At 55.0% G+C, this 13,437-nt stretch overlaps 1 protein-coding gene across 5 annotated transcripts; it reads right to left on the bottom strand.

Annotated features, from left to right (window-relative positions):
- Nucleotides 1-627: 627 nt before the first annotated feature.
- On the bottom strand, nucleotides 628-12,635 carry TLE6 (TLE family member 6, subcortical maternal complex member). Of its 5 annotated transcripts, none has more exons than XM_043912040.1 (18): nucleotides 12,555-12,635; nucleotides 12,168-12,289; nucleotides 11,896-11,981; nucleotides 11,317-11,390; nucleotides 10,872-10,917; nucleotides 9,091-9,132; nucleotides 4,774-4,836; nucleotides 4,389-4,683; nucleotides 4,254-4,276; nucleotides 3,912-3,972; nucleotides 3,728-3,831; nucleotides 3,600-3,637; nucleotides 2,978-3,230; nucleotides 2,639-2,889; nucleotides 2,074-2,215; nucleotides 1,514-1,664; nucleotides 976-1,052; nucleotides 628-804 (listed from the first exon to the last, which is right to left on the bottom strand). In XM_043912040.1, the coding sequence occupies exons 3-18, from the start codon at nucleotides 11,896-11,898 to the stop codon at nucleotides 700-702; spliced, it is 1,728 nt and encodes a 575-aa protein (XP_043767975.1). In that variant the 5' UTR covers nucleotides 11,899-11,981; nucleotides 12,168-12,289; nucleotides 12,555-12,635; the 3' UTR covers nucleotides 628-699. The 5 variants fall into 5 exon arrangements, with proteins under 5 accessions (XP_043767975.1, XP_043767976.1, XP_043767979.1 ...); XM_043912041.1 differs by lacking the exon at nucleotides 12,555-12,635 and adding an exon at nucleotides 12,474-12,547; XM_043912044.1 differs by lacking the exon at nucleotides 10,872-10,917 and having other exon boundaries at nucleotides 12,555-12,620.
- Between the last annotated feature and the right edge of the window lie 802 nt (nucleotides 12,636-13,437).

Raw genomic sequence — 13,437 nt, forward strand, 5'->3', positions numbered from 1 at the left:
AGCAGCATCCCAGCCCCCCCACACTCAATGCCAGGAGCACAGATGTCCCCAGACATGGTCCCCTGGGGCTTAGACTCACCCCTGGGGAGTAGAAGCCCTGGTGTAATGGGACACAGGTATCTTGGGAAGGACTGAGGACCCACTCCTGGGGCTGTGCAGGCAGGGCTGGGAGCATCTCTCCATGAGATCAGAAGAGCTCAGTGGAGCAGGAAGAAGGGCTCCAGAGACTTCCCTGGCAGTCCACAGGTTAAGACTCCCCGTTTCCACAAAAGGGGGCATGGGTTCCATGCCTGGTTGGGGAACTAAGATCCTTCATGTTGCATGTGCTAAGCCGCTTCAGTCTTTGCAATCCCATGGACTGTAGCCTGCCAGGCTCTCTTGTCCATGGAATCCTCCAGGCAAAGATACTGGAGGGGGTTGGCATTTCCTCTTCCAGCTGTGCCGCACACTCAGAAAAAAAAAAAAAAAAAGGCAGGGAGCTCCATGTCCAGTTCTCTTGACGGCAGGGGTCAGCGGCTCTGACCCGACTCTCAGGAGAGGTGGACTCAAATGTAGAGACCTGGGCTGGACAAAGTCCCTTCAAACCTCCACGAGGTGCCAGGGGACAGGACACAGCACTGGAGCAATGCTTTTTCCAATTGCTTTATTACACATGACAAAGATCACTCATCGTGCGAGCCCGCCCACCCTGGCGAACCCTCAGTATGTGAGCTGGTACACCGAGGCGTGGTCCCTGGACCCTGTGACGATCAGGTGGCTGCTGGGGGACACGTCACAGCACATGACAGAGGATCTCTCGGGTACCTGGGAGGGTTGGGGGGCAGAGCGAGGGACTCACCCATTCTTGTTCTTAACATCTGCCCATCCATTCAAACGTGGTCCCTTTTGGTGGGGGGCCTCTGCATTTGGACCCCCAGGCTTGGCCCCTGAGCACCCAGGACACACATGCGCCACCCTCCTGCCCTACCCTTGTACCTGGACGGCCATGGTCCCTGTGGGCATGCTGAAGATGCTAACCAGGTTGTCTGTTCCCACACTCACCCACCACTGGCCTGGGAAGAGGCAGAGGGGGGCCCAGTCACAGAGAAAGCTGGCAGCTGAGGACTGGACCCCTGGGGATCTGGGAACTGGAGCCCCTCACACCTCCCTGAGTGAGCCCCTGCAGATATCATCTCTCAGGGGAGTTCCTGCTGATGAAGGGCATGGTCAGGGGGGTTGGTCAGGAAGGGTCAGAAAGGGCTAAGCAGACTTTCCTGGTGGTCCAGGGGTTAACACTCCATGCTCCCAATGCAGGGGCCCCAGGTTCAATCCCTGGTCAGGGAACTAGATCCCACATGCTGCAGCTAAAGATCCTTCATGCCGCAACTAAGACCCAGTGCAATCAAATACATAAATATTAAAAAAAGAGAAGAAAGGGCTGGGTGGAGTGGGTCTGAGTGAGGCAGGGCCCTGTGGGAGGCTGAGGATGGCTGGGGACCACGGGGGACTCCCCAGTCCCTTCCTGGCCACTCACCCACAGGGGAGAACTTGAGTCCAAGGATGGTGCCATCCTTATACCCCACCATGCGTTTCTGGCCTCCGAGGCTGGGCTGCAGCCACTGCTGGCCGTTGGCCGTGCCCACCAGCACCCAGTCCTCGTGGGGGCTAGGGGACAGGCTCATTATCTGGGGAGAAGACAGCAAGGAAAACATTGGTCAGGTCCCAGCCAGGTCAAGAGGTGGCAGGAGCCCAGGATCCCACGCTGGGGGCCTGACTGCCTACCTGCTTCCTGGCTGGGAGGCACCAACAAGCAACTTCACATTTCCAGCCTAGTTTGGCTCATCTACAAAATGAGTGTGGTCCTCTCTACCTTACCAGATTATCAGAGAGACTCAGAATACAATCCCTTGATACAGAGTACAAAAGCATCCAATGTTATCTGGGCAATGGAGGGGGATGTAGCTAAGGAACCCTCTCTTCACAGCATCATGGAGACTTGAGGTCCCACTCCCCTCCCCTTCCCCCAGCATCAACCTCCTTCAGTCCCAGGCCCAGCTGCTACCTGACCAAGCAGGCCCCATCCCAGCTGCACACCTGAGATTCAAACTGGTATTCTTGGGGCTCCCCAGTGGCCCTCAGATCCCAGCACCGCAGGCAGGCATCCAGACCCCCCGTCCAGACGTGCTGGTCTTTAACAGCAATGCTCTTGGCACCGTTCGGATGTCCCGGCAGGTCCCTGGCCCAGGAGAGGCATAGGCAGGGAGGTCAGAGCTGAGACTTTAAGCTCTGCGCCCCCAGGGACACCCAATCACATTCCCCAGGGGTGAGTCTAAGCCCCAGGGGACCATGTCTGGGGACATCTGTGCTCCTAGCATTGAGTGGGTGGGGGCTGGGATGCTGCTCAGCACCCCACAGGGCCTGGCACAGCTCCCCAACTGGGAATTATGTCACCCAATCACATCGGGGTGACAGATGGGGAAACCAACGCAGACAAGAAGTCCCACAATGGGGCTTCACACAAACAGCCCAGCCATGACATGAACCCAGGTCTTCAACTCTCCAGTGTTAAGAGTTCCCAAAGGAAAGGGGCTTTTGCCTTGAAACTGCTGGGTTCCTGCTCAGGGGCCAAGACAGGAAGGGGCTCTCCCCCGGGCCACACCTGACCACACTCCAGTCCCGCAGGTCCCAGATCCTGACGCTGCCGTTGGTGAAGCCAGCAAAGGCCAGGCTGTCCTCAGAGCTGGCAGCCAGGGCCTGGCAGGTGAGGCCCGCGCAGGGCAGTTCGGCTGTCACGTGCAGGGAAGGCGCCGTCAGGTCCCACAGGCTCACACCAGCCAGGCTGTGGCCGCCCGCGAGCAGGGCCGTGCTGTCTGAGAAGAGCAGGCAGGTGCGGAGGTAGGCCCCCGGGGTCTGGGGTAGGCAGAGCCTGAGATGAGCTTCCGCCCCTGCAGGGGCCGGGGCACTCCCAGTTCCCAGCAGCCCCGCCCAGAGCCCTCACCTTTACTCTCAGGAAGCTCTCTGGAAACCTGGCCTTCGTCACCTGGCCCACCAGGCTCCACACCTTGATGCCACCCCTGCCGCAGGTGAAGGCGTGCCGGGTGAAGCTGCTGATGGCCGTGGCCAGCACAGGCTCCCCGTGTTCTAGTCTCTGCATCTTCTCCACTCTGTGTGGGACGGCCAGCTTCCTGGACTGCCAGGGCAAGGCATCAGGCCTATTCCATGTGTTTTCAAAGTCCTCGGGGTCCCAGCATCTTGAGAGAGAAGGCCTCAGAGTCAGCAGCCTGCCTGAGAGCCTCTCTGCTTGGAGTAGGGCACCTGGCAAGCCCCAAAGGGGCTTCCTTCCTTTTTAGGTTCAGGGATTCTCTCAAGCCTCACTTCTCCACCACACTCTACATCCCCCAAGGTCCTACACACATTCCTCCAAGTATTATCTGTCTCCTGTAATGGAACACTGCTCCCCTCTACCCAGAATGCTTTGTCCTATCCCAAACTCCTACTCATCCTTCAAGGCCCTTTTTTTTTTTTTTCCCAAGGGGCATTTTGCCCCTTCCTCCAGGAAGTCTTCTCGCCCCTACATCTGGGCTCCCCTAGCCTCAGACCACAGGTTGAAACATACTTACATGGGCTTCAGAAATTGATAGGTCTTCCTGGCAAGCTCCTGTGGGTGAATGAGGTCACACCTGAGCCACATCCCCCTCCTGTCTTGACCGCCTCCCCCCCAGCTTTTGTGTGGAGTGCAAGGTCTTACCTGGGCCATGTGGGAGACCATCCCCTGTCCTACAGCACCCAGGCCTGGGCTTCCCTCTCGGGAGCCCTCAGAGGAACTGGCGGAGGGTGTGGGTGGGAGGAAAACTGGGCAGAGACAGGAGTGAATCAGTGGCAGGTATACCCCCTCCCCCCCAGGGCAGACTGCCCTCCTTCCCCTGGATTACCCAGAGTGTCTTTGGGAAGCATTTTCACTCCCAAGTATCGTGGTCCCGGCTCCTGGCTCTCCTGCCCATGGGAATTGGGGAAATCAGTTCAGACCAAAGGATGTGCCAGGGTTGGTCTGAGAAGCAGAACGTGGTGGGAGGGCCCAGGCAGCGTGGACAAGATGCTCCAGCTGCCAGAAGTCCCATCCTTCCGTTAAGGCCGAGCTGCAGGTATTCTCTGAGGGTCTCCAAGGGGTAAGGGGAGGGGGACAGGCCAATACACAGGAACCCAGAGGTCCCTACCAGGGGGCCCACTCAGGACAAAGCCCACTCCTCTGGGTACTAAGGATTCCAGTTACTTACATGGTCTGGCGTCTGGTCTGTTGCTATGATGACAAGAAGGGATAAGGGAGAGAAGGCAGGGCAACCAAGTTCAATGGATGCTGCCTCTCCACGTGGCCTGAGCCCCCCAGTCTCCACACCCCCAGGGAGACTCACTCCTGTGTCTCGGGCGCTCCCCCTGGTCCTGGGTCCCAGCAAAAATCTCCCAGAGCTGCTCCGTCAGAATATCCTGTGAAAACCGGGGCTCTGAGTCCCAGCACGGCTGCGTGTCTCGCTGGCGGACTGTGTCATTGTCCACTCGGGGGGATCGCTGGAACCAGTCGGATGACCTCATGACCAGTACATCTTCAAAGTCTAGATCCTGGAGACCGGAGGTCTGTGGGGGTGTGGCCCCTGGGTGCTGGGCGTCCTGGCTGGGTTGCTCACTGAGGGAGGCCTGGCTCCCTTGGTTCTGGAAGTGCAGGGTCGTGGGTGAGGGGCACGAGGATGCACCATTTGCCCTGAGCCCATCCCCACCCTCCTGGAGCACCCAGGAACCTACCTCCCCCAGCTGGAAGCCTAGGGATTGGCTGCAGGTCTCCACCATCTGTAGGAAGTTTTCTGCCTGGAGGGGAGAAGGTCATCCTATTAAAGCTTCATTAAAGGACAGCCCTGGGGGACCTCCCTGGTGGTCCAGTGGCTAAGACTCCACACTCCCAATGCAAGGGGCCCAGGTTCGATCCCTGGTCAGGGAACTAGATCCCACATGCTGCAAGAGTTCAAATGCTGCAGTTCAAGATCCAGCATGCTGCAACCAGTCAACCCTAAAGGAAATCAACCTGAATATTCATTGGAAGGACTGATGCTTAAGATGCAGCTCCAGTAGTTTGGCCATCTGGTGTGAAGAGCCGACTCATTGGAAAAGACCCTGATGCTGGGAAAGACTGAAGGCAGGAGGAGGAAGGAACGACAGAGGATGAGATGGTTGGATGGCATCACCATCTCAATGGATGTGAGTTTGAACAAACTCCAGGAGACAGTGAAGGACAGGGAAGCCTGGTGTGCTGCAGTCCATGGGGTTGCAAAGAGTTAGACATGACTGAGCGACTGAACACCAACAACAAATGCTGCAACCAAGGTTGAAAATCCCATGAGCTGCAACTAGGACCCAGTGCAGTCAAATAAATAATTAAAAAAAAAAAACAAACCAACCTTGAGGACAAACCCGTTCCAACAAGCCAGTTTCCTCATGGGCAATATGGGGTATACCACCTCCCTTGAACATTTTTGGGTGGATTTGTGGTCACCCAGCAAAAACCAAGCTCTTGGTACCCAGAAGGTAACCGTGGCCGCAGGTGACAAAAACCGAGCCCTAACGACCAGTCACCACTCTAGGATGGTCAGGTCATCAAACTCACATTTTCTTGGGCCCGGATGCCATTCCCACTTAAAATGGCTTCAAGAAGCAAAGCCCTGTTACCCAGGTCCCCCCATGTGGGGATGACATTTGAATATGCTGAAATGTTGCAAAGATCCTAAGAAATCAATGGTTTCCTCTTCAGGAGCAGGGCTGGCAACAGGGCAGCCAGGGAACCTGGTGGGAGGGTCACTTATTTACCATTTAAAGTGGAGCCAAGGCTTCTCTGATGGTCCAGTGGCTAAGACTCTGTGCTCCCAATGCAGGAATCCTGGGTTCAATCCCTGGTCAGGGAACTAGATCCCACATGCCGCAAGTAAGACCCCGGTGCAGCCAAATAAATATTTTAAAAAATAAAAGTCGAGCAATGTGACTGCTACCGATTCCAGGTTTAAGTCAACAGTTTCTGTGGTCACGGAAGGCTCCCTAAATTTTCTTTCTCCCTCCCAGCAGGTTGCCCATCTGTTCCTTTAGGACAGGCTCCCTCCTATGGCATGTCCTACTGCTTTTCTCCACAAAGCTTTTCTGGCCCAAGTACTAGAATCGATTTTAACCTCTCCTTCCTTGAGACTGTGCTACCCTGCACAGACTGGCTGCAGGTGGCTATTTAAATATAAAGTTAAGTATAATTAAAAATGCAGGCACTTCTTTGTGGTCCAGAGGTTACAGGTTCTATTCCTAGTCAGGGAACTAAGATTGCACATGAAGTAGGACATGGTCAAAAAAAAAAAAAAAAAAATGCAACCCTGAGGCCCTCTGGCCACATCCAAGGGCTCAAGAACCAAGGACAGGGATTCTCCTGACTCCAAGTTCTCAATGCAAGGGGTCTGGGTTTGATCCCTGGTCAGGGAACTAGATCCCACATGCCTCAACTAAGACCTGGTACAGTCAAATAAATAAAAAGAACCAAGGGCAGCAGCTCCTACAATGTTCCTGGCCTCCAGCCGAGGACACAAACCATCCAAGACAGGAAGCCCCCCTACAGTACTGCCAGGAATTCGCTGTAGAGACCCACCTTCTCGGGCTGATAAGAGGCTCTGTGAGAATGTGCATATATGTGGCTATATTTAGTCCAGGAAGACTAAATATAGTAATATTAAGAATGTTCTAGACCTGCCTAAGGTTGAGTCCTTGACATGTGGATAGTGCCACTTGATTGCCAACTAAAATGTAAATAGCCACACGTGTCCCATGTCTACTGCAGAGGAGGATACGGATTCAGTCTTTGGCCTGTGGCTTTGGAGGCAGTGCCCATGGGCCTTACCAATGCACATGCCTCTTCTCCATGGTGGATACCAAGATGCTGTTTGGCCCAGGGTGAATTCTGAAATCCTGGGGAAATGTTCTGATTCACAGAAAGAAATAACTACTAAGGAATGTGGGGTGAGTGCTGACTGTGGCTCTCAGTTCTGTTGAACGGGTACCACTGAGGTTCCCATCCTGCAGATGAGAAAACGAGGCTCAGAGCCCCAAAGTCAGGATATGCGGTGGCTGGGCTGTGTTTACCTGTCCCCACTTGCAGCCTAGTCCCATCTCCTGCCTGTCACTGGGGCGGACAGGATGGGGAAGGGAGAGGCTGGGGTGAGGACCCCCTCCCCGAGCCCTCGTAGCTCCAGGCGGCTGCTTCCTAGGGCAGCCAGAGATGGATTCCCCAGCTGGGCCTCCCAGCAGCACAAGGCCCAGGGGAGCCTTCCCCAATTCGCCCTGGCTCGTTAATGCGCAATTTACTGGCACTTTAATGCACTCAGCATGAAAAGTGCTGCTCCCTCCTGCCTGCGAGCTGGCCCTCCCTGGGGAGAGCTGTGTGCAGGCGGGCTGGGGAGCATGGGGCCCTGCTGCTGCTGCTGCTCGGGATTTTAAATGCGCATCGAGGGAAGCTGGTAGAGGAGGGACTGAAAACAGGGGAGGGGGCGGTGGTCTGTGCAGAACCACGAGTAAGCATTACCTGGGGCTCTCTGTGGGGGGAGGGCTGCTTGGTGGAGACCCTCTGGGATCCTCATCAGACCCTTCGATGCTCAGCACCTGCTATGAATTTCCTCCTCCCAACACATCCCTCTCTGCCTGTTTCTCACTAATAAACCTTCCCAGTGACCAGCCTCCCACACCTGGATAGTCCTAACTGGACCCCAACTCCTGTCCCTCCTCCCCGCAGCAGGCACCAGAGGGTGCTGGTGAGCATCTGAGTCAGCGCCTGCCCTGTCCTCTGCCCACAGCCCTCCAGGGTTCCCACCTTCGGGAGAGCAAAAACCCAAGTCCTCCTGCAACCCACAAGGCCCTGCATGACCTGCCCCAACTCCTCCCTCCCTCCCTCCCTCCTCTCCTTCCTCTTTCCCCTTGGCTCACTCTGCTCTAGCCACAAGGCCCTCCTGGTTCCTCCAACACGCCAGGGCCAGGAACAGTCCTGCCTCAGGGCCTTTGCACAGGCTGTGCCCTCTGCCAGGTCTACTAGTCATTCCAGACACCTATCCTCCCTCCTTCTCTGATCTCCTTCAAGAGTTTGCTCAAATGTCACAGAATCTTCCCTGACCATCCTGAATTGTAATCCACTGCCACCTTGGTACCCCCCTCCCTCCACATCCCCTTGGGGCTGCTCAATTCCGCCTCCCACCATGCCCAGTCCTCACCATCTGACACTTCTGTTTACCAAGCTCCTCTCACCCCAAGGGCAGCGGTTTGTCTGTGTTCTCTTTTGCTATTTCCCTGGCGCCTACAACCGTACTTGGCAAGGAGGTGATGGATAAATATCTGTTGAATGAATAACCGTGTTCTGCTTGCTTCCTGGCCCCTCCTCCTCCACTCTGCTCTACTCTGGATCTGTCTTTCCCTGTTCCCTGAGCTTCTCACCCCAGGCTCTGCTAAGTCGCAGACACAGCCCTGGCCCTCCGCCAGTCACATGTGGCACAGGCGGAAAAGTCCTGACAGTGCCCAGGAGAAAGGAGCCAGGTGGTGGGAGGACAGGCAGGGTGGAAGCTGCGCTTCAGCCTGGGCAAGGCGCCCCAAGTGGGAGGAGGGGAGGCCTGGTGCAGGCCTGCTCTCCCCAGCCAATGTGAGCCAGGCCGTTGAGAACCTCAGATACATGGAGACTGCATTCGGCTGTGCCTGGCACATAATGGCCCCTTCCTAGCAGAAGTAACTGACCTGTGAAGTGCTGACAGGCCCTTGGCCTTCTCTAGCCCCATGGGGATTGGGAGCAGGCCCAGAAGGAAGAGGCACAGGATCGGAGATGCACTCCTGAGATGTGGGGCTACCTCATATCCTGGGGTTCCACTTCAGGCCCTACGCCCTCTATCTGCAGCCCTCCCACCTCCCACGGGGCAGGGGGAAGCCCAAGTCTTTCCCTGCAGCCTGCTAGGGCCTGTACCACCTGCCCTGTCCCTCCCTGCCCTCCCTCTGTCCCCCTTTCTCCTGCTGTGCAAGGAGGGCAGCCCTCCCTCGCCACCCAAGCTCCCGTCACTCATTCACCTGCTTGAGATGCTCCTGGATCCCCTGCTGGATTTTCAGGACCTGCAAAGAACACCAGCAATCACATGAGGCGGCGGTCGACGGACACGAGCAAGAACGCAAGACTTAATGTTGTGTGGCCCTCTCCCTAGCTGTGTGACCCTGGACAAGCTGTGATACCTCCCTGGTCTCTGCTCTCAGCAAATGGGATATGGCCAACCATACTCAGAGTGGGAGGTAATTAGGGAGACCCCTGGCAGTCATGCTTTCAAACTGTGGTGCTGAAGACGACTCTTCAGAGTCCCTTGGACCACAAAGGAGATCAAACCAGTCAATACCAAAGGAAATCAACCCTGAATACTCATTGGAAGGACTGATGCTGAAACTGAAGCTACAATACTTTGGCCACCTGATGCGAAGAGCCAACTCATTGGAAAAGACTCTGATACCAGGAAAGATTGAGGGCAGGAGAAGTGGGCAATAGAGGATAAGATGGTTGGATGGCATCACCACTTAGTGGACAGGAGTTTGAGCAAGCTCCAGAGATAGCGGAGGACAGGGAAGCCTGGCATGCTGCAGTCCATGGTGTCGCAAAGTGTCAGATGTGACTGAGCGACTGAACAACAACCGACTGTCATTCTAGATATGAACAGAAGGTCAAAGGCGGCTGTGACCTGCCCTGCCCCTCCCTGCCCTCTCTGCCTCCTCCTTTCCCCCTCACTCACTGCTCCAGCCACACAGGCCTCCTCACTGTTCCTCCGACAACAGGCACAGTCCTTCCCCAGGGCCTCTGCACATGCTACGCCTGCTGCCTGAAACAACCTTCCCTGTTCTCTCTAGGGTGACAGAAACTCCTTATCTTTGATGTCTCGCTGAGCACGTCACTTCCTCCAAGAAGCCCTTCCTGACTACCTGAGCTCAAAACCCTGACTCATTCTCACCCCTTCACCTTCTATTTTCTTTTAAGCACTTACATTTTTGTGAAATCTTGCTTCTCTAGTTATATATTTGTCTCCCTCCTCCCCCTAGAGCTGCTCGGTCCAATGAGGGTGCCATCAGTCAAATAAGGCTCTTTAACTTTAAATCAATGAAAATTCAACTCCTTACAGGAGCACAGTAGCCACGTAGGGCTGGTGGGTGCCATACTGGACCCTGTTGATACAGAACATTCCTAACATCGTGGAAAATTCCGGAAGACAGCACACACTGGAACATAAACTCCTGAGGGGCAGGACTCTAGTCATATGCTGTATACTCCTAACTGACCAACTGTGGCCTGAAGAAACAGCTCCTTCATTTAAATATGGAATTGCTTGTTTTCACAGCAAGGTTTTTATTAATTAAGAAAAACTCACACGGGCTTCCCTGGTGGTTCAGCGGTAACATGGGTTCAGTTCCTGGCCAGGGAAGATCCCACATGCCTCAGAGCATCTGAGCCCATGCGCCACAGCTCTGACCCTGTGCTCTAGAGCCTGAAAGCCACAACTACTGAGTCCCATGCTCTGCAATGAGAAGCCCTTGACCCCAACTAGAGAGTAGCCCCCACTCGCCACAACTAAGGAAAGCCTGAGAACAGCAACAAATACCCAGCATAGCCAAAAATAAAAAATAAAAATAAAAGTGTCTATGACTGAATTCCATTTAAAAGAAGAAAAACACACGAAGCTGGGGCTCAGTGGGTTCTTTGCATTGCCTGAGGCAAGCAAAGTAGGGAAGGTGTCCCCTAACCCAGATTATGAAACTAAACACAACAGCCTTTCCAGGTGGCTCCAGACGGGCTGACAGGTGGGGGTGGGGCTCACCAAGCTGTAAGCGAGGTCCACCTGCGTCGTCAAGTGAGTGGGGAACCTGCCGGGGAAGACAGACCTGCTGGAAGTGGAGGCCTCAAGACCCTTCCCCAGAATGTGCCCTGCCTTCAGTCCCCCAGCAGGGCAGTTCCATTAAGGGAGCTAGTCCCTTCCACGTGCCACACTGAAAGCAGTGTCAAGACGAACATGATTTTAATGCAGTATTTTACAAAATATAATTGAATGAGAGCAAATCCACACTGAACCACACACAGTCAAAAATTGAAATGAAAGCCAGGATTGGCATTACTGGTTTTCCTTTCCTTCTGCGTCACCCTCCAACATGGTCGCCACCCACACTGGTCCTGCATTTTGGGCCATGGAGACAAAGTTGGGGTTCTTTCCCTCTGTGGGACTTCCGGCCACAGCGGTGCCTCCAGACCCCGGGGATTGTCCTCACCTGGGGAAGTGCTGCTTGAGCTGATCCAGGGCGTCCTGATAGTTCCGGGCTGGAAGGTTGGCCTGAGGATGCTCCTGGAGAAGTCAAAGTGGGGGATGAACAAAACCCACAGATGGCCAGCATACTCGCTGTCAGGTCATCAGCCCCAAAGAGGGTGGGGCAGGACCTCCTGAGACCTGAAGGTCATTTGCTCTCTCTATGTTATTACTTAAGTATCCACACGGTATCTTCCATCTTGATTCTCGGCCTAAAGTTGAAAATATTTACTTTCTGGCCTGTTATGGAAGCTTGCCGACCCCTGGCCTAAACTGTTAGAAGTGGTTTTCTCTGGGAAGTAATGAGGTCGGGGGCAGGAAAGGGGAAGGGACTTTTGCTTGTAAAATATTAACTGAATAAATGATGTAGCCAGGTGTTTATCACCTGGGTGATAAAATGTTTAATTTTAAAATAAAGTGCCTTAAAGTATGATGGCTTTGTATCCCCAGCTTAAAGGCCAGCCCATGTCCCTCCCTTAGGAGCAGGAGAGATTTGAGTCCAGCTGCTGCCTCCTCGCCCCTCCCCTCAGGAGTAATGCCTCACCATGTTTTGAGGGTGTCCGTGGGGGCTGAGACGACCCCAAGAGGTCACTCTTCAGGCTGCAGTAACAAGGACTTTAGCCAGGGACTCTAAAATTAACAAGGAGATTACAGATCCTGAGCACAGAAGGCTGATCGGGAACAGAGACACAACCAGCCGCACCCCACCCTTGGCCCACCTTGATCTTCCCTCTAGGGCTGAGTCCTGGGCCTCCGACCCCTCCCTGAGTGCTAGTACCCCACTGCATTCTCTACACCCGATGTTCATTCATTCACCTCTCTCTGGGGCTTCCAGCTGTGCTGATTCCTGGTGGGGAGTCCCCTGGGGCTTCACTCTAGGAGGTGGGGCACAGGGTATGGTGCCAAACATATACACTTCCTTCTAGGAGCAGTCAGGGCTGGAGGAACCCCAGAGAAAGATATCAAAGCTCAAACTTAGTTTTGAGACAATTTCCTAAAGCACCGGAGAATATCATTTGGAAAGGGGTTTTGAAGGATGAATAAGAGTTGGCCAGGTGAATTAGAAATTTCTCAAGAAGAAAGAGACCTAATCAGTCCTGTGGCACTAAACTCCTTCTTTACCTCTGCCCCTCAGCACTCTTCCAGCCCCCTCCCCAGCCCAGGGACCCTGGGGTCTGCCAAGAGATCCAAAGGCCTTCCCACCTCTTTTAGGATGGTGGCCCAGAAGGAAGCCGCCAGGGTCAGCCAAGTTCAGGCGGACAGGAAGCAACCCCCCCCACCCCGGAGGCCAATTGACCCATCGGGCCCCACCCCGCCCCGCCCCGCCCCCGCCCCTGCCCGTCCCGGCCCCGCCCCGCCACCACCTGCACCACGAAGCCGGTCAATGAACTAGCAGCAGCTGCACGTGGGATCGGGCTCCGCAGGCGGCCGCCGGCGGCGCTGACCAATCGTAAGGGCGCTTACCCACGTGGGCCGCGACTCCCATATCTGATTGGTCGGCTCTCCCCAGCCGCCGGACGGGCTGTCAATCAGCGCGCCCGGCGCCTACGCTTAACCCTTGCGGTCCCGAGGCTGGGAAGGGCAGCGTGTAGAGTTGTAAGCAATTTGGGGTCCCGGCAGGGATGAGGATATTTAGTTAAAGCAAGGGGCTTGGGGTCACAAGGTGCAGCTTGAGGAGAGACTGGGAGGTGTGTATCCTCCTTGTTTTGTGAGAAGCCTCGTCAATTTTTCGTCCTGCCCTGGAGCGGCTCCTGGCTGAGGGTGGGGCGGGGAATGGAAGCGCTCTCACTCCCGATCCTTAGATATGGACTAAGCACCTTCTCCTCAGTATTAAATAACGTGCATTGCAAACGAAGCTTCGGTCCCCTTTCTTGGGAAAAATTCAAAGGCTCCCTTTTATCCAGCCTCCTAGGAGGCAAGCCTGGGGCTGTGCATTTTATCAACGAATTTTCCCAGCAGCCCTCCGAGCCCTGGGACTGAGGCTCTGAGAAATCTGAGAACCAAAGGCAGGATACTGCGAAGGCCTTGGAACTGGTACACTTTTCCAGGTTCAAGGCCAAGGGGGGAAGCCTAGTTCTACTCTAGG

This window comes from Cervus elaphus, chromosome 9 (genome assembly GCF_910594005.1).
Source record: "Cervus elaphus chromosome 9, mCerEla1.1, whole genome shotgun sequence".
Taxonomy (NCBI): domain Eukaryota; kingdom Metazoa; phylum Chordata; class Mammalia; order Artiodactyla; family Cervidae; genus Cervus; species Cervus elaphus.

Bases quoted from the DNA above. Each gene is read 5' to 3' on its own strand.
- TLE6 (XM_043912040.1), bottom strand. The intron at 10,918-11,316 runs GTGAGGACAATC...CTTCCCCGGCAG, and splicing joins CTCAAGCAGCACTTCCCCAG to GTTCCCCACTCACTTGACGA. The intron at 3,832-3,911 runs GTAATCCAGGGG...GTCTCTGCCCAG, and splicing joins GCTTCCCAAAGACACTCTGG to TTTTCCTCCCACCCACACCC.